Source organism: Acinonyx jubatus, chromosome X, assembly GCF_027475565.1.
Source record: "Acinonyx jubatus isolate Ajub_Pintada_27869175 chromosome X, VMU_Ajub_asm_v1.0, whole genome shotgun sequence".
NCBI classification, from domain to species: Eukaryota; Metazoa; Chordata; class Mammalia; order Carnivora; family Felidae; genus Acinonyx; species Acinonyx jubatus.
The window spans coordinates 85,593,267-85,611,523 of record NC_069389.1 but is presented as its reverse complement, the minus strand read 5'-3'; the positions used below and the strand labels follow the sequence as shown (position 1 = coordinate 85,611,523).

Here is an 18,257-nt window from a genome sequence, read left to right as displayed (position 1 = left end):
ATGAAGAAACATTTCATGGAAGAAGATACAGGGATGGCAAACACACAAAAAATGTTCACTATCATTAGCCATTAGAAACATTCAAATAAAATCATAAGGTATCAAGCACTATGCACCTATCAGAATGGCTCAAATAAAACAATGACAATACCAGTACTGGCAAGGATGCAGAGAAACTGGAACTCTCATACGCTGCTGATAGGAATGCAAAATGGCATAGCCACCCTGGAAAAAGTCTGTCAGTTTCTTTAAAAACTAAACATATACTTACCATATGACCCAGCAATTGCTCTGCTGGGCATTTATATCACAGAAATGAAAATTTAGGTCCAAACAAAATCCTATACTCAAGTGTTCATAACAATTTTATTTATAGTAGCCCCAAACTGGAAACCAAAATGTCCCTCAATAGTAGAAGGGTTCAACCTAACCCTAATTTTGGTATATCCAAAGCATGGAGTACTTCTCAGCAATAAAAAAAACAAACTATAGATATATCTATCAACTTGGGTGGATCTGAAGGTCATTTTTATGAAGTAAAAAAAAATTGGAAAAGTTACATATTTTATGATTTCATTTGTATAAAATTCAAAAAATGACAAAATTATACAGAGAGAGAACAAATTAATATTTGTCAGGGGTACAGACAATGGCAGTTAGTGGTAGGTGTGACCATAAAAGGGCAGCTTTCTAGTGATGGAATATTTCTGTATCTTGATTGCTGTGATGGTTACGCAAATCCACTCATGTGATAAAGTAACACAAGACTGTGCACACACATCATTCCAGTGTCAATTTCCTGCTTTTCATATTGTATTATGATTATATAAAATGTCTGGGGTAAACTGGAGGAAGAATATATGGAGACTTTTTGTACTATTTTTACAACTTGTGAGTCTTTTATTATTGATAATAAAAAGTTAAAAGAAACCACTTAGAAGGCAAATAACTCAGAAAGAAGAAAGTGGAAGCTAAAACCCAAGGAACAAATAAATAAAATGTTTTATTATAACAGCCAGTTTTATGAAGGGATAGATTTTAATTTTTTTTTTAATGTTTATTTATTTTTGAGACAGAGAGAGACAGAGCAGGAACAGGGGAGGGGCAGAGAGAGAGGGAGACACAGAATCTGAAACAGGCTCCAGGCTCTGAGCTGTCAGCACAGAGCCCAACGCGGGGCTCAAACTCACGGACCGTGAGATCATGACCTGAGCTGAAGTCAGACGCTTAACCGACCAAGCCACCCAGGCACCCCTGAAGGGACAGATTTTAAATGGGGAAGGTTTATATAGGCCAGTGACATGCAACACCAAAGACATTTACCTGTAAGATCAAAACGTGTTTAAAAAATATTAGGGGTACCTGGGTGGCTCAGTCAGTTAAACGTCCTACTTCAGCCTAGGTCATGACTTTGCTAGTCTGTGGGTTCGAGCCCCATATCAGGCTCTGTGCTGTCAGCTCAGAGCCTGGAGCCTGCTTCGGATTCTGTGTCTCCCTCTCTCTCTGTCCCTGCCCCACTCACACTCTCTCTTTATCTCTTAAAAATAAACATTAAAATTTTTTTTTTTAAATTAGAGCCACAGATTAAAACGTCTCCTCTTAAATCAGGCAACTGTCAATTATGTTTGCAATAAGCCACATAAACGAATTACATCTTTAAACAATGAAAAATGAATTGCGAAGTACCTTCATGCCAGTTGTTCAAACTTTATCCAGTAAGTGGTAGGGATGGAGGAGTTTCATTCTAGTTAACCCAGAATATATCCCTGAGACTATTATATGGTTAATTGATTCACATTCACCCTGTGTAAGGTATCCTCAGGTTTGCTTCACTATAGAATATTTTCATTTCCAGTTATGCTATGAAAAGAATATTTGCACTGAGTAAAATATTTTGTGATACTTATCACCTTTCTAATTAGAAAGGAGCACCTGGGGGGAAATTAGCTCTCTCTGCACTGTCCAAAATGATAATCACTAGCCACATGAAGCTGTTTAAATTTAAAATAATTAAAATTAAATAAAGTTTAAATTTTAGTTCCTAGACACATTTCAAGTGTTCAATGTGAATAGTGGCGATTGTGAAAATTAAAAAAGGGAAACATCAATAAAATGTAATCAAGAGGCTAGAAGGGGAGGTGTGTCAATCACAGACCCCCAACAGGAAGAGACCTATCTTGTATTCCCATCAGAAAGAAGCCTATACGTTACTATCCCAGCAGGAGGAAGAACGATTTTCTCCTTGGGTGGGACCAGACCAGCCAATGAGAGACTCACAATTCAACCAGTAAAAAGCCACTACACTTCAAACTCCCAGGTTACCCCAATGGACTTTTTGCTTAGAACAGCTCCTACCAACTCCCCCCTTTTCCTCTACAAAAAGAGCCTTCCTCTCTTTTGTTCTCCAGACTTGCCTATGGTTTTGCGGTAGCTTGCATGTCCTGAATTGTGATTCTCTGCTATTCCTTAATAAACCTATATTTGCTGTTAAAATCACTGCCACTTTTAAAGTTAACACTACCAAACTAGAAGAGCATAGATACAGAACTTTTCCATCATCACAAACAGTTCTATACAACAGCGTTGCTCTAGAGTGTGAAAAACATGTCATTTCCCTACAATCAGAGGTAGGGTTACAGCCCAAAGAGCTACAGGAATTAGTATTGCATCATCTGAAGTTTTCATTAATACATAATTTCATCTTTAGCAATACTGAGCAGTATGTTGCAGTGGTTAAGTGCTAGGGCTTTGGGGTAGAATAGTCCTGGATTTCAACTTTAGCTCCAACTTTTACTAAATTGTGTGGCCTTAGGCATGTTAGATTACGTCAATGCTCTGAACCAGCATTCTCAGTTTTAAATAGGCAGGGACTGGAGGGACAATAGTACCTACCTCATAAGGTTGTTGTGAAGGATTAAATGAGATAAGACCAATAACTGGCACAGGTGATCTATAAATGTTAGTTATCCTTAACATTATTAAGTCCAGAAGATGAACTTGGCATGTTTTAGGACCTACAATCTAGGTGACCAGTAGAAAAGCCAATAGGAAACATTCAATCATAAGAGCAGCAAGGGAGTCAGTCCCAACAGGGGCCTCTTTGACTCCTGATAGATAAACAGTAACCACATTGTTCCTTCATAACTTGGGGCCAGAGACAAAAGGGACCTTCTCCCTTATACATCTGTTTACCTTTCAGCTTTCAAAAAGCCAAGGGGTACCTTACCCTTAGCCTTAAGGGACTCAGAATTGAAAGTTAACTGCCATGTTGCATCAAAATTAAAAAAAAGAAATAAAAATAAATAAAATAAAAGTACAGCACATCATCTATAAAAGATTACCCAAACAAGTCACTCAGTAGGAGAGGTACTTCGAATTGTTTTTCCAGCTGTTTTTAGCAATCAAATCCAATTCCTTGATGTATTATTAAGGTAAAATGTTACTATATTCACTCTTGTGTGAATACCATACACCAAGCCTGCTGTATTTCTGTAATCAACAAGATAAACATTTACTGAATACCTACTACATACAGGACACTTTTACTCTACATCAGCCCATCAGCAAACTAGCATCTGGCAGGCCAAATGAAGTCCACTTGTGTTTTTTTCTATGATAAACAAGGTAGTAATGATTTTTACATTTTTTAACTGCTGGGAAAACTGCCCTCAACCACTATTATCAAACACTGAATGGCTCTGGAAATTAGCTTTTGCTGAAGACTTGATAATGTTCCTTAATCAATCCAATCTAAAATAACAAGGCAAACAGCCTTCTTTTTGGAAGTTACACTGCAGGAAAGTCATTTCAACAACTAACATTGTTTGAGTCAAAAGCAATGTCCACATGCTTTATACACTTCCCATGCTCTCACAAGTCAAAACAACAAAGTCACAATGAGATACCACTTCACGCCCACTAGAATGGCTATAATAAAAAAAGGTAGACATTAACAAGTGTTGGTAAAGATACAGAGAAACTGAAAGCCTCATGCATTGCTGGTGGGAATGTAAAATGGTGCCGAGGTGGTAGAAAACAGTTTGGCAGTTCCTCACAAAGTTAAATAGAGTTGCCTTGTGGCCCAGCAATTCTACAAGTAGGTATGTATCAAGAGAAATGAAAACATGTCTGCACAGAAACTTGCACACGAATGTTCATAGGGAAGCATTATTCATAATAAACAAAAGGTAGAAACCACCCAAATTCTCATCAACTGATGAACCGATAAATAAAATATTGTAAAACCATACGATGGAATATTATTCAGCCACAAAAAGGAACAAAGTTACTGATAAATACTAAAATTTGGATAAATGTCAAAAACATGCTATGTGAAAGAAGGCCGACACAAAAGACCACATATTGTGTCATTCTGTTCATGTGAAAATCCAGAAAAAGAAAATCCGTAGAAAAAGAAAGTATTGGTTGCCTAAGGCAGGGGGTAGAAATGGGGAGTGACTGAAAATGAGCACAAAGTTTCTTTCTGGGGGGATGGAAATCTTTTAGCTAAGACTGAAGTGAGGGTAACACAACTCTAAATTACATCAATAATAATCAAATTGTACATTTTTTAAATGCATAACACCAAAAGCATGGCCTACAAAAGAAAAAATTACAAATTGGACCTCACCAAAATTCAAAACTTTTGCACTTCAAAAGACACCATTAAGAAAATGAAAAGACAAGCAATAGACAAGAAGAAAATATCCACGTATCATCCATCTGGCAGGGACTTGCATTTAAAATACATCAACAATTCTTACAACTCAACAATAAAAAGGTAATAAAGATCATAACTCAATTCAAAAGTGGGAAAAACATATGAACAGACACTTCACCAAAGAAGATACACAACTGACTCATAAGCACATAAAATGATGTTCATCATCATTAGTTGTTAAGGAAATACAAATTATAACCAGATGAATTATCATTTCATACCCATTTAGAATGGCTATAGTAAAAAGACAGACAATAACAAATGTTGGTGAGGATCTGGAGAAACAAAAACCCTCATTCATTGCTGGGGGAAAAACAAAATAGTGCTGCTGCTTTGGAAAACAGTTTTGCAGCTTCTTAAAAAGTTACACGTAAATTTGCCATATGTTCTAGTAATTCCACCCTTAGGTATCTACCAATAAGAAATGAAAACATATGTCTACAGGGAGACCTGCACACAAATGTTCTTAGCAGCATTAGTCATAATAGCCAACAACTGGAAACAAACTATTAACTAGTAAGTAGACAGACAAAATGTGTTATAGCTATAAAGTAGAATACTGTTTGGCAATAAAAATCAATGAAGTATCGATACATTCTACAATATGGATGAACCTTAAAACTATTATGCTCAGTGAAAGAAGCCAGGCATGAAAGACCACATATTGTATGATTTTATTTAGATGAAATCTCAAAAAAGGGAAAATTTATAGAGACAGAAAGTAGACCAGTGGTTACCTGGGGCTGGGAGTGGGAATAAGAATTAACTATAAATAAGCATGAGGGCAATCTTATTGGGAGAGTGAAAATGTTCTAAAACAGATTATGGGGATGGCTGCACTACTAAGTAAAGTTACTAAAAATCATTTGATTGTACATTTGAAGTGAGTGAATTTTATTCTATGTAAAAAATATTTCAATAAAGCTGTTAAAAATAGGAAAGGAACAGTAAGGGAAACTGGGTGAAGGGTACACAGGAATTCTGCTCTATCTTTGCAACTTTTCTATAAAACTAAAGCTATGCTGAAATTTAAAAAGTCAAATAAAAGTTAACAAGGGTATGTTTGTCGGTTGATATCAGTATTTGGCAGTACCTATCAATGTGAAGAGACGTTTACAAAGATGAAATAAAAAATCTCATTACGGATCAGCATTAACAGATGAACATTTGACATGATTCTTAAAATGGGGAACATTGACTGTAATCCCCAATTAAACCAAATGTTATCCCCCCAAAAAAGAATTCCATTATTCTTATTAGTAGTCCTGTATTACAAAACAAGTACTCAACTATTATTTTATTTTTGAATTTCATCAATAAACATTTGTTGAAATTTGTTTTCTGTCTTGTTATATACGTGCCTACAAATTATCCTCAATTTTGCCTTTTGGCCTGCAACACCTAAAATATTTACTATCTGGCCCTTCACATAAAGTTTGCCAAGCCCTGCTCTACACTATAAGAGGATACATACAAACATTATCAGTCTCTTTCTTGAGTGTATTCTTATCATTACCTAGTTTTGGCATAACGCCCTCCTGGATATGCCTATAAAGGATAAGCCTTGCATCTCTTCTGCTATGGCACTATTTGGGATTTCCATAAATAGAAACACTATTAGCTTAATATTTCTAGCAAAGCCTCCAGGCCATCGTTGTTATCATGACACTAAAGGGCCAACACCATACCACAATATCAAGACTCTCATCGAGTTGTGATGTCACCAGGCCATGGACTCACCGAGGTCAATTAGATATCAAGTGGCTCTTACGGCCTCACACCCTGCCTTTGGCATCACCCTGGCACATCACCTTACTATGGAGGCATATGCCATCACTGCTGTGACAGAATTCTGCCCTGATGCCGCTCCGCCAATATGTCAGAATAATTAACCCCTACTTCTTTCCACTCCTTTGGTGGCGGCAGAGAGGGGGAGGGTAGCCACAGCCATCCGCACAAGCTCAGGAGGTAGTCCTCAGCTCCTACTGTTGTCCCTTCCGCCTGCCACTGCAAGTCACAGGGCCCCCGTGGGACAGGACCTTCAGGCTCCCATAACTCTCTTGCCAGGACCCCGTACCCGTTTCTCGTGGCCGACTCAATGGCCCAACAGTGACCACCCACCCCGGTTCCACACGAAGCCGCTCCCCGTACCTGACTCCATTCTCCAGCTGTCATCCTGGGCCAATTCCACCGGCCACTTGACTACGGCGGCCGCAAGGACCCTGGGACTTGTAGTTCCGCACTGCTAGGGGCAGAGCCGGCGACCGCCGCAAAGGCGCCTCCCTTCCCGGAATTGCCCTCGAACTGCAACTCCCAGAGGCGCCCCGCGGTGGGAAAGGGGCAAAGGCACGAGAAGGATCAGTGATTGGTGGAACTCTGTCGGCTCTTTTGATTGGCAGTCAAGGCTGGGGACGTGAGGCGGTCGTTGGTCCGGTGTTGCACGGAGATCCTGGAAAGGCGAAATGGAGGGGTGTGTATCTAACCTAATGGTCTGCAACCTGGCCTACAGCGGGAAGCTGGAGGAGTTGAAGGAGAGGATCCTGTCTGATAAATCCCTGGCTACTAGAACGGACCAGGTAAAGGAGTTCTGGGGCCTCTCCGCAGGCTGCCGTGTCGACCAGGCCCAACGTGGCCGCCTGGCCTGGCCCAGACGGAGGCCGGTTCCCTGAGGGCCAGATCCCCGCCCCCACCGCCCCATCCTTCCCCGGGGTCACCTCAGGACTCGGGATCGGGCGGTAGGAGCTAGCCCCGCAAACCTCTAATATTTGGGGGAAGAGGAGGCCCATACTAAGCACGCTAAATTTTGGATATTTCTAGAACGTTTACCGCGTTTCTCAGAAATGCCTACTCTTTGAGATACCCGTGAGGAGGAGATGGAAAGCTTTTTTTTTTTTTAATGTGTTTGTTTACTTTTTCTAGTAAATGTATACAATGAAACATATGTAACCGAAAGCCAATTCTCTGGAGGGCAGTTTAGTAGGAGCTGGGGATAAGGTCCAGTGGAAGAAGCACACGTTGTTAAAGTAACCCTGGATCATGCGTCCGGTAGCATTGTCCTACGAATACTCAGGAGAGAAGTTTACGTGGGGCTTTCAGAACATAGAATGGCAGGACCTGATTCAGTCTCCCTCAGAAGAGTGAATGTTGTAATTGGAAAGGTTTTGCAAAGGAGAGAAGGTTGGTTAAACCTTGAAGGGTGAGTGAGATTTTCTTAGAGGGTGAAGGGGCATTCTTAGGCGGAGGCGGAACAAAAGTGAATGGACTTTGGGAAATCTGCTCTTCGGCTCAAGGGACCCCCATGCTTTGACCCTGCGTTTCTAGAGAGATTCACTGTGACCTCAACAAACCAACAAATATTTATAGATTGCATTCTACATGACAGGCACCCTGCTAAGCACTAGTCAGACAGCATCATATACTTGTGAATCCCCATTTTGTGTCTTTGAGAAGAGTAGAAGTCAGGAGACTTTACTCTGGAACTTTCCTTTATTGCTTAACCTGAAAATGGCCTTATCTTTATTTAGTTTACTTTCATTATGATCTGATCGTTTTTAATACTTTTAATTTAACTTAATAATGTCAAATGAAGTTTTAATAATCTATTCATCAACTCAATGGCATAAAAAAGAGGGAAGCTATTCAAGATCAAGAGACTTAAGAACCAACAATCCTATGCAAATTATGGGCCTTGTAAGGAGCCTCATGGAAGCAAAGCAACTGTTAAAAAAACATTTGGGGGACTACTGGGGAAATCTGAATACAGACAGCTTTAGATGTTATAAAGGAGTTAGTGTTAATTTTTATTGGTGTAATAATGGTCTCATAGCTATTTTAGACAGCATCCTTCTTTAGATACTGAAATGTTTAGGGATGAAAAGTCATAATATTTAGGATTTGTTTTTTTTTAAATGTCATGGAGGAAACTAAGTGAGGCAAATATGACAAAATACTAAATCTAGGTGATAAACATATGGGTTTCTATTATATTCCCTCTATTTTTATGTGTTTGAAATTATTTTATAATAAAGTTTGAAATACCACATTCTTTTCCATAGAGCTAAGAAATACAGCTGTCACTACAAAAAGGAAATTCCCTTTGAGAGAAATGACTAACTCCTAGCTTATTATTTTTTTAAAAGCAACGTTGCTGTCTAATTTTGTGGGTAGCATGATTTTTAAATGATTATGTGGATAATCTCAACTAGTTGTATAGACATTTCTTTCCCATAAGATTCATTTGTTCTTGGGGGGCCTGAGTGGCTCAGTTGGTTAAGCGTCTGAGTTCAGCTCAGGTCATGATCTCACAGCTTGCGAGTTCACCCCTGCATCGGGCTCTGTGATGACAGCTCAGAGCCTAGAGCCTGCTTCAGATTTTGTGTCTCCTTCTCTCTCTGCCCCTCCCCTGCTCTCGTGCTCTCTCTCTGTCAAAAAAATAAACATTAAAAAAAATTTTTTTTAAGGTTTATTTTTTTTTTTTTTACCAGAGTATCTATAAATTTTGTGTCAGACAGGGGTTTGTGTTCCAGCTTTACCATTTAATAGCTATGTGACCTTGGACGAATTGCTTACCCTGAGGATTCTTAGTTTCCTCATCTGTAAAATGGGGCTCATGTCCACTGTACAGGATCATGGAGATTAAATGAGATGATGCTTGCAAAACTCCTAGTGCAGTGCCTGGTATAAAAGAACATAAATAATGTAACAGTAAATAGCCAAAGCTTTTTTTCTGCCAAGCCTTGAAATCAGTTTCTTGCTCTGCCATTTTCATGGCTGTATTCTGCACAGAATTACACCTGTCAGTGGATTCTCCTCCATGTTACTAAAACCTTGGTGTCTCTTACAGCAATAAGTAATATAGTTTAAGGACCTGAGGGTCCAGGGCTCTCTACTTCTTGTTTCCAAACTGTAGGTTTGCTGGCCTCAATATTAATTTTTTATGCTTTCTTACCTTCTATTTCATCTCAAGAATGTTGATCTTCTCACTTCTCTGTTTCCCGTGCAGGACAGCAGAACCGCATTGCACTGGGCCTGCTCAGCCGGACATACCGAAATTGTTGAATTCTTGCTGCAACTTGGAGTGCCCGTGAATGATAAAGATGATGTGAGGACCAGGCAGAGTTGATAAATGCTCAAGTTATCTGTAGCCTCTAGTCTAGTGTTCACTGAAAACTGAATATTAAGCTCACAAACAAAATTGAAACCTTTATGACTAGGCAGTCACAGCAAGGGGCCCTGGTGACCAGGCACAGGACTAGAGGTTGCCTTATTTTAGAATGTTCATTCTGCCATTCAAACCCTGGAGGTTAAGGTTAACACGCAGATTAAGGCTATAATACTGCAAATCCTTTTTATTATGTTGGGAAGTTGTGGGGGGGGGGTGTTGTTTTTTTTGTTTTTATTTTGTTTTGTTTTTGGTGAATATGACCTGAATACTTAGGGCTTGGATATCCTTTTGTTGTTATAGAGAGATTTATTGTAATGATATTGGCTCTATTAAGATAAAACTTGTGAAGAATAAGGATGGAATTTTTTGTAGGCAAAGATTCCTCTTCAAGGATACTCACTGAAATAATACTTATAATAGCCAAGAAATAAAAACAATTTAATGCAGGAATGGTTGAGTACAGTACGAATATCTCTACAATAAAATAATATGCAAGCAATAAACATAAGAATCCAAAGAATAACGTGCAAAAGTCTCACAACAAAACGATAAGTGGACATTGTGGGAAATGCAAACTCACAGAACTTTATATCCTGCCATCCCAATTTGAGAACACATTTTATATATATATATATATATATATATATATATATATACACACACACACACACACACACACACACACACACACATATATATATATATAATTATTTCTGTGTTAGGGGATTATGGGTGGTTTTTTTCCCCTCTTGTATGCATCTACTGCCCACATTCTCTGCAGTGCTTAATGAGGGAAAAAGAATGTTATTTTCTTAAACCGTTCACACACAGCTTTGTGTAAACCTTACCTGCATGCTAGTATTAATCCCTGTGCATTTCCTCTATCACCCTCACCCCCCCCCCCGTTTTTGTGCTGCCTACCTCTTTCACAGGCAGGTTGGTCTCCACTTCATATTGCTGCGTCTGCTGGCCGGGATGAGATTGTAAAAGCCCTTCTGGGTAAAGGTGCCCAGGTGAATGCAGTCAATCAAAATGGCTGTACTCCCCTACATTATGCAGCTTCCAAAAACAGACATGAGGTAGGGTTCCATTCCTTGGCTGCCGTTTTTGAGTTCTGAAGCTGTCTATGGCCACAAACCGATGCCTGCGTTGTTTTCTCCTCCATTGGTCCAGATTGCTGTCATGTTACTGGAAGGCGGGGCTAATCCAGATGCGAAGGACCATTATGAGGCTACAGCAATGCACCGGGCGGCAGCCAAGGGTAACTTGAAGATGATTCATATCCTTCTGTACTACAAAGCATCCACAAATATCCAAGACACTGAGGGTAACACTCCTCTGTAAGTGACAAGTAGCAGTCATTTGTATTCTCCTTGACATTAGCCTTCTTGCACTAATTACACATCGTTTTCTTTTTTTATTCTGCTTGGAAATGTAATACATGTGTATGACCAAAAAAAAAGTTGAAAGTACACAGGTGTGTGAAGATGAAAATTAAAATTCCCTATGTCATTTTTTATATATTTCCTCCCATTCTTTTGTACACAAATGTGCATATTTTAAAAAAATTGTTTGCAAAATTGGGATAATGCTATGTACGTAATTATATCTTGTTTTTTTAACCTAGTATATCATGAGCATTTCCAATGTTGCTATTTTTAAAATGTTTTTGAATGGCCATATGCAGTTCCATTTTATGGATGTGCCAAAATTTAATCACTCCTCTTCCTGCACATTTAAGCTTTTTTGGGTTTTCCATGAGTATAAATAATGCCACGTTGACCAAGTTCATACAAAAATCTCTGGCCCTCTTGCTTATAATTATCTTAGTATAGACTCTTAGAAGTAGGATTGCTGAGTCAACAAATACACACATTTTAAGAGTATTGCTAGGTATTACCAGGTTGCTTCCAGAGGAATTGTATCATTATACCCTTCCAGCAACAGTTTGAGGGTGCCTATTGCCCCCTCACCAACACTAGAACTATTCTTTTGTTCTATCAGACATGTTGCCTCGTAGTTATCACTTATATTTTTTCATTTTCAGGGAGGTTAAACGTTTTTTAATGCCTTCAACTAATTAGATTTCTTCTCTAACTTGTACCTTTTTGGGTTCCTTTCTCTGTTTGCTTTTGGGGGATTAAATTATTTTTAGTGATTTTTTTTAAGCTCCCTTGATTGACATACTAAAAATGTTAACCTGCTCTGTTACTTGAAACTGTTTTTTTCCCAGTTTGTCCATGTTCATTATTGTTTTAAAGAACAGAAGTTTTTCAACTTCTAAGCAGTCAAACCTAGTCATCTTCCCTCAGGAATAGAAAGTCCTTTCTCACCCTGAAGTTAGTTAAATACTTACCTATATTTTATTATAGGCTTTTTTTTAACATCGCATTGGTTTTGGTTGACAGTTACTGTTACTGTCAAATCCATCTGGAATTGATTTACATGTGTGACCTGAGGCCGTCCTCTGCCTTGGTATTTTTTTCTGCATTACTTGGCTACTTTCCTTCCTTATTGGGTGGTGACTTTTTTGAACTAGAAATTCTATGAATCTCCTTTTTAGTCTAAAGTGAGATTCAGTTCTTTTAAGTACCGTTTTCTTAACTCTTAGTTTTTTTTAAAGTTTTTAAAATGTTTATTTTTGAGAGAGCAGGGGAGAGGCAGGGTGGGGGGGGGGGACACAGAAGATCTGAAGCAGGCTCCTTGCTGACAGCACACAGCCCGATGCTGGGCTGGAACTCATGAACGGTGAAATTATGGCCTGAGCCAAAATCAGACATTTAACCAACTGAGCCACCTAGGCACCACTTCACTCTCAGTTTTAAAAGTCTTTTCTCAGGGCACCTGGGTGGCTCAGTCAGTTAAGTGTCCGATTCTTGCTTTCAATTCAGGTCATGATCTCACGATTCATGGGTTCGAGCCCCACGTGGGGCTCTGTGCTGATGGTGCAGAGCCTGCTTGGGATTCGGTCTTCCTCTCTATCTCTCTCTCTCAAAATAAATAAATAACATTTAAAAAATAAATACATAAATAAAAATCTTTTCTTTAGTCCTGAGTGACTCTGTTTAGAAAGACTTGCAATTTCTAGCTCTTTTCTCCATAACAAGGAGGAACCCGAAGAGTCAGGCAGGAAAGGGTCCTGGGAAGAGGCTAGGATTGAGGGATAGCTGGAGACTGTTTACTCAATTCAAGCTTAGCCACTTAACCAACTATATCAAATACTTACATTAGGTAGCTTGGAGAAGTAAATTAACCTTCCTGAGTCTTACTTTCCTCATCTGTAATATGAGAAGAATAATTCCTTCCCCACTACATTGTTTTGAGGCTTAAATAAAATAACATGAGATGTGCCTAACACCCTGCCTGATAAACTGTAAGTGCCTGCCAAAGTTTTCCCCTCAGTTACTGCTCAGCTGTGTCATCACAGGCAAGGACTCTAACTTCTGTCACAGTTTCAACTGTAAAATGGTGATAATAGTACTGTGCTGACTTACAAGGTGGATATAAGGATCAAATGAGGTAAAATCTTTTAAATGGTTCTTTGAAAAATTTAAACCACACAACTTGCTATTAGCCTGTTATGCAGATTGGGGCTTTTCTAAACTCTAGCCGTGAATTATTGTGTGCATTCGGTGTAAACCACCCTAATCTCAGGGGCGCCTGTGTGGCTCAGTCAGTTAAGCGTCCGACTGGCTCAGGTCATGATCTCGTGAGTCTGTGGGTTCGAGCCCCACATGGGGCTCTGTGCTGACAGCTTGGAGCCTGCTTCAGATTCTGTGTCTCCCTCTGTCTCGGTACCTCCCCCACTTGTGCTCGCTCTCTGTCTCTGAAAGATGAATAAAACTTAAAAAACATTAAAAAACTAAATAAAAATTTAAAAATTAAAAAATTAAAAAACACCCTAATCTCCATAAAACATGGAAGTTGCTCTTAGGCTGGCATTTCGATCCCTTCTTGTTCTGTAATGTGTCCAGAATTATGATTTATGATCGGGTATTACAACAAGGCCGTTCCACTGAATTTTAATTTACGAGCGGTCCTTCCCAGGCAAATTGATTTTCCTTTCCTGATTAAATACCCTGGTACTATACTCCCTAATAATGTGCAGTTCAGACCATGTATCAGGAAATCCTCATCGTTACATGGAGTTGGTAGGGAGTAATCAGTCTTTGTGGTCTTCAATTCCAGACACTTAGCCTGTGACGAAGAGAGAGTGGAAGAAGCAAAACTGCTGGTGTCCCAAGGAGCAAGTATTTACATTGAGAATAAAGAAGAAAAGACACCACTGCAAGTGGCCAAAGGTGGCCTGGGTTTAATACTCAAGAGGATGGTGGAAAGTTAAGCAGCTCAGATTCATTCTTCCTGTGTGCGTCTTGTGCTTGTCCCCAGTGCCCTGGAAGCTAATGTACTCGTGCCCCAGGCACCATCTGAAGATGATGGAGGTTTTCTCTCATCTTCAGTGTCCTATAAATCTGTCGAGTATCGTTCCTGCTGAGGTGTTTGGTCCAAGCTTGCAACTTGCTTTCCAGGCATAGATTAATTGTTGAGATTGTTTTACTTTTGTTGTGTATGATTCTGTACTGAATCTTGGTTAATTTTGAGTAAGCGATTCTGTGGCTGTTGTGAGTCTTTGGCACCCTCCCGCATACCCTCGAGTCCCCTGTGAGGTAGAACAACCCCAGTAGCACCAGGCCATTTGTCCCACCACGAGTTCCTAGGGAGGTTTTCGAATGTTCCCCCTGTCTGGTCAAAACACATCCTGACTTGTCTCTCAAGCTCACTCAGAAGCCTATACCAAATATTTGTTTTTCTCAACGGTACACTGCAACTTTATTTTTGTTACAGGAGGAATACATATATATTTTAAAGGACCAATTTTCCATTGGAAGGCATGCTACCCAAGTTCGGAATTCATAAACACTAAAATATAATGAAAAATAACAGCCTGTGTACCCGTGCATCTTTTTAATAAGCCCTTTTCTTCCAAAATAAAATGTGTTGTTTTTAAAAAGGGAGTTTCAAAGTACCTATATTAAGTCACCGTCCTGTACTGCAAAGAAATGTCAAGCTTGTTACATGTAACAAAAATGAGTTCTGATTTGTATTTCAAAAACCAAAAATAAAATGTTAGAATCTTCCAGTTTTTCTTTCAAATCTGTTAGAAACTCATGCAAGCCTTAAAATCCTTCATAAAGACATTTCTCGCTTTTGCCGACTCCAAAGTCCATAAAATTCGTGAAGCTTGAACTGCCACTAAAAATCTTTAAAAATACTCATCTTCTGAATTGCTAATTAAATGTGGAGCAAAAGAAAGTAAGTGGAACCTTGAGTTCAATTTAGGGAAACAACTCAAATGGTTACCAGTCGTAAACTCTAATGGACTCCCAAGTGGCTCTTCAAATTATTTTTTTAATTTAAATCTTATGCTGCAAATATTGCTTATAGTAAGTGATCCAGGTGAGCCCACAAACTTGGATTAATTTGGGGTCAGAGACTTAACAACCCAGTAGCTAAAATGAGTTTTGTAAGCGTGAACCATGTCGTTGATAGGCAAAACTTTTACATAAATATTGTGAGCACTGATCTTTACAAATATTAATCAGGGAGGCATCTTCTTAAGGAATTAAACTTCTGTTTATTGAATGCCAGGGTTAAAAATGATGACAGGGGAAATCATTTCTTTCCAATCCTTTTTAGCGTGATCAGAGAGTTAAGCTGTGTCTAATTGGGCCTGTCGGGTCTGAAGGCGTTTACTCTTCGTAAACGCTGACTTTATTAGTCTGAGGTAATAGGCTTTGTGGGTGTGAAAGAAAACTGATCTTTGATCTTCTTTAATAATAAACAGATGGAACCAAGCCTCAGTTAAGTTGTGGGCTATTGGCATTTTCAGTGAAGTGGTTTGTTAACAATAAATCACTGATTTGTATAAACTAAGGATGTTAGGGGCACTGGATATTGATCAGATTGTTATCTGTTCATAAAGGAAACCCAATAGAGATGAAGCTGATTTAATGTCAGCAGGTTTTATAGTCACTTCCAAATGAACTGAAGAAAAAGAATTTTAATTGCAAAGCTTAACTGGAAAGAAGTTGAAAGATGTGAGTAAATAGGAACAATGGAAAAAATTCTAAGTACCTTGGACGGAACCCGCAATTTGAGTTTTATGATATTCAGGGTAAATCAGCATTTTACTTCATAATTTTAGACACAGCAATGTAACTGTATGACCCCCAAGTTTTGATTTCCCAGTTTCTTAACTATACCGACTACAATGAATTCATTACATGGCTGTGCCTGCTGCTTTCTGTTTCTGTGTCCTATTAACACTATATAGCCCCCAGGTCAATCTGTGAGCAAATCTGATACAGAGTGGGGGCTCCTTGTTTTGGGTTCTATGGCTCCAGGCTCACAGTTCTACTGCAGAAATTTGTATGTGCATTTTTCTGCGAAAAGGGCTCTGTAGCTTTCATCAGATCCTCGAAGGGATCTGTGACTCGCCAAAAGGTTAAGAGTACCCAGTCAAGAGAAAAAAAAAGAATACTGAGTCAGTTTTCAGGGGATGTGGTTTCTATAACCAGTATAGTTCTCCCACATTATATAGTTTATAAATATTTATAATCCCTTCTCCACTGCAGCCTTTAAGAAAGCAAAAATCATCTTCACTGTATAGTTGAGAAGACACCCAGAGCTAGAGGAATCTAGCTTTCCTCGATCCTGGTCCATTTTCTTTTGACCTCTATTCAAAAAATGGACCAAATGGAAAGTACTATGACATTTTGATAATAACCTGTTAGTTGTAACACCTCCCCCCTGCTCCCCCGCCCCCGTGCTTTGCTTTTAGTTATGTTGGTGGTTTGTTTTTGGTTTCCTGGAACCCTAACATTAACATCTCTAATTCTTTGTTTTGCCTTGTTTTGAAACCAAACCTCCAAAGACAAGATTATTGACTACTGATTGATTTAAACCTTTCATAAGACCCTCTAACTTGTTTTCCCGCACATAGACATTGTGAAATGATCTTTTCATTACTAAAACTTACGGTTTGGGGACGCCTGGGTGGCTCAGTCATTTAGGCGTCTGACTTCTGCTCAGGTCATGATCTCACGAACCGTGAGAAGTCGGAGGCTTAACCGACTGAACCACCCAGGCGTCCCAGAATGATCCAGCTTTTTAAAACTACATTTACCCCTTCCTGCCTCCCCAACTAAGAAGGTAATTCTGTATTATCTCCCACCTCTACCCCATAATAGGCCATCACAATAACACACATGGTGTGTGTTATTACCCTCAGAGGTGCTGCAGTTGAAAAAGGTCAAGTGCTATTACCTCAAAGCTCCCTTCTAGCTCTTCCACCTTTCCTTACTGAAAGTTCATCAGACTTGAGTTACACAGCGGCCAGTGTAAGAGCTGCAAATATTGGGGCGCCTTGGTGGCTCGTTAGGTTAAACGTCTGACTTCAGCTCAGGTCATGATCTCGTGGTTCATGAATTGGAGCCCCGGGTCGGGCTCTGTGCTGATGTCGCAGAGCCTGGAGCCTGCTTCAGATTCTGTGTCTCCCTCTCTCTCTGCCCCTCCCCTGCTTGCTCTCTCTCAAAATAAATAAACATTTAAAAAATTTTTTAAAAAGAGCTGCAAATATTAACTTCTCAGCATACAATATTGGGGGTAAATTTCACCTGGTACTCTGAAGGACATTGAAGATATCCATATACATGATTTCTTAGCCATTTGGGCAAGAATTACTATGTTTTAGTCCCTTTTTCATAGACCACTGTGATTTGGAGGCCCTCCCCAGTGCAGCACCAAAGCCCAGGCTTCCTCGCCTGCAGTCAGCACACTACTGTTGATCACATGCAGGATTTGTCATAGTTAGCCAAGCTATAACTCCTCAGGGACAAGAGCTTGCTCTGCTTCTGCTCACCGTTGTATCACCTGTCACCGTATCTGGTTCATAGTAGCCATTCAATAAATATCCAGTAGATGACTGAATAAACATGAATTCGAGGACAATAAGGGCCTATAACCAAAAAGCTTTTCTGTTGACTTGAGCATATCCTAGTTGCTAAATACAGAAACAGAGAAGTCCCCGGAAGTCTTTTTGGGTAGTGCAAAGCTAATGATTATGAAACCCAAGGCTGTTTTGGGATTTGATTGGGACCACCCACTTAAATTTTAACGATCTACAGCAAAATAAATCTGGTAGTATCCTCTCTGAGAATTAGGCTGACATGTAATCAGAATGTTTGGGTAATGATCTATTCCATTACTTATTTTCTGATTCACTTTTGTTCTGTTCCCTTATTGGAAAGCTCTTCAACATGAGCCCATTTTCCTGCCCAAGTAAAATTTAGTGAAAATTTTGTTGTGATTTAA

The 18,257-nt window shown here is 39.3% G+C and overlaps 2 protein-coding genes across 3 annotated transcripts in view; one reads left to right on the top strand and one right to left on the bottom strand.

Annotated features, from left to right (window-relative positions):
• The window catches only part of ATG4A (autophagy related 4A cysteine peptidase), a 56,731-nt gene extending 49,702 nt beyond the window's left edge, over positions 1–7,029 (bottom strand). Inside the window, exon 1 of the mRNA XM_027054934.2 lies at positions 6,872–7,029. Within this exon, the coding sequence (XP_026910735.1) occupies positions 6,872–6,881 (10 nt within the window). The 5' untranslated portion in view covers positions 6,882–7,029. The remainder of the gene's footprint in view (positions 1–6,871) is intronic.
• Positions 7,030–7,106: 77 nt separating this feature from the next.
• PSMD10 (proteasome 26S subunit, non-ATPase 10) lies at positions 7,107–15,024 on the top strand. 2 transcript variants are annotated; one of them, XM_027054936.2, is made up of 5 exons: positions 7,107–7,296; positions 9,723–9,821; positions 10,817–10,963; positions 11,058–11,224; positions 14,073–15,024. In XM_027054936.2, exons 1-5 carry the CDS (start codon positions 7,183–7,185, stop codon positions 14,224–14,226), a joined length of 681 nt encoding a protein of 226 aa, XP_026910737.1. In that variant the 5' UTR covers positions 7,107–7,182; the 3' UTR covers positions 14,227–15,024. The 2 variants fall into 2 exon arrangements, with proteins under 2 accessions (XP_026910737.1, XP_026910739.1); XM_027054938.2 differs by having other exon boundaries at positions 7,110–7,296; positions 11,058–11,145; positions 14,073–14,214.
• Positions 15,025–18,257: the final 3,233 nt, after the last annotated feature.

Bases quoted from the DNA above. Each gene is read 5' to 3' on its own strand.
- PSMD10 (XM_027054936.2), top strand. From the start codon at position 7,183: ATGGAGGGGTGTGTATCTAACCTAATGGTCTGCAACCTGGCCTACAGC. The intron at 9,822-10,816 runs GTGAGGACCAGG...CCTCTTTCACAG, and splicing joins CCGTGAATGATAAAGATGAT to GCAGGTTGGTCTCCACTTCA. The intron at 11,225-14,072 runs GTAAGTGACAAG...CTTCAATTCCAG, and splicing joins ACTGAGGGTAACACTCCTCT to ACACTTAGCCTGTGACGAAG.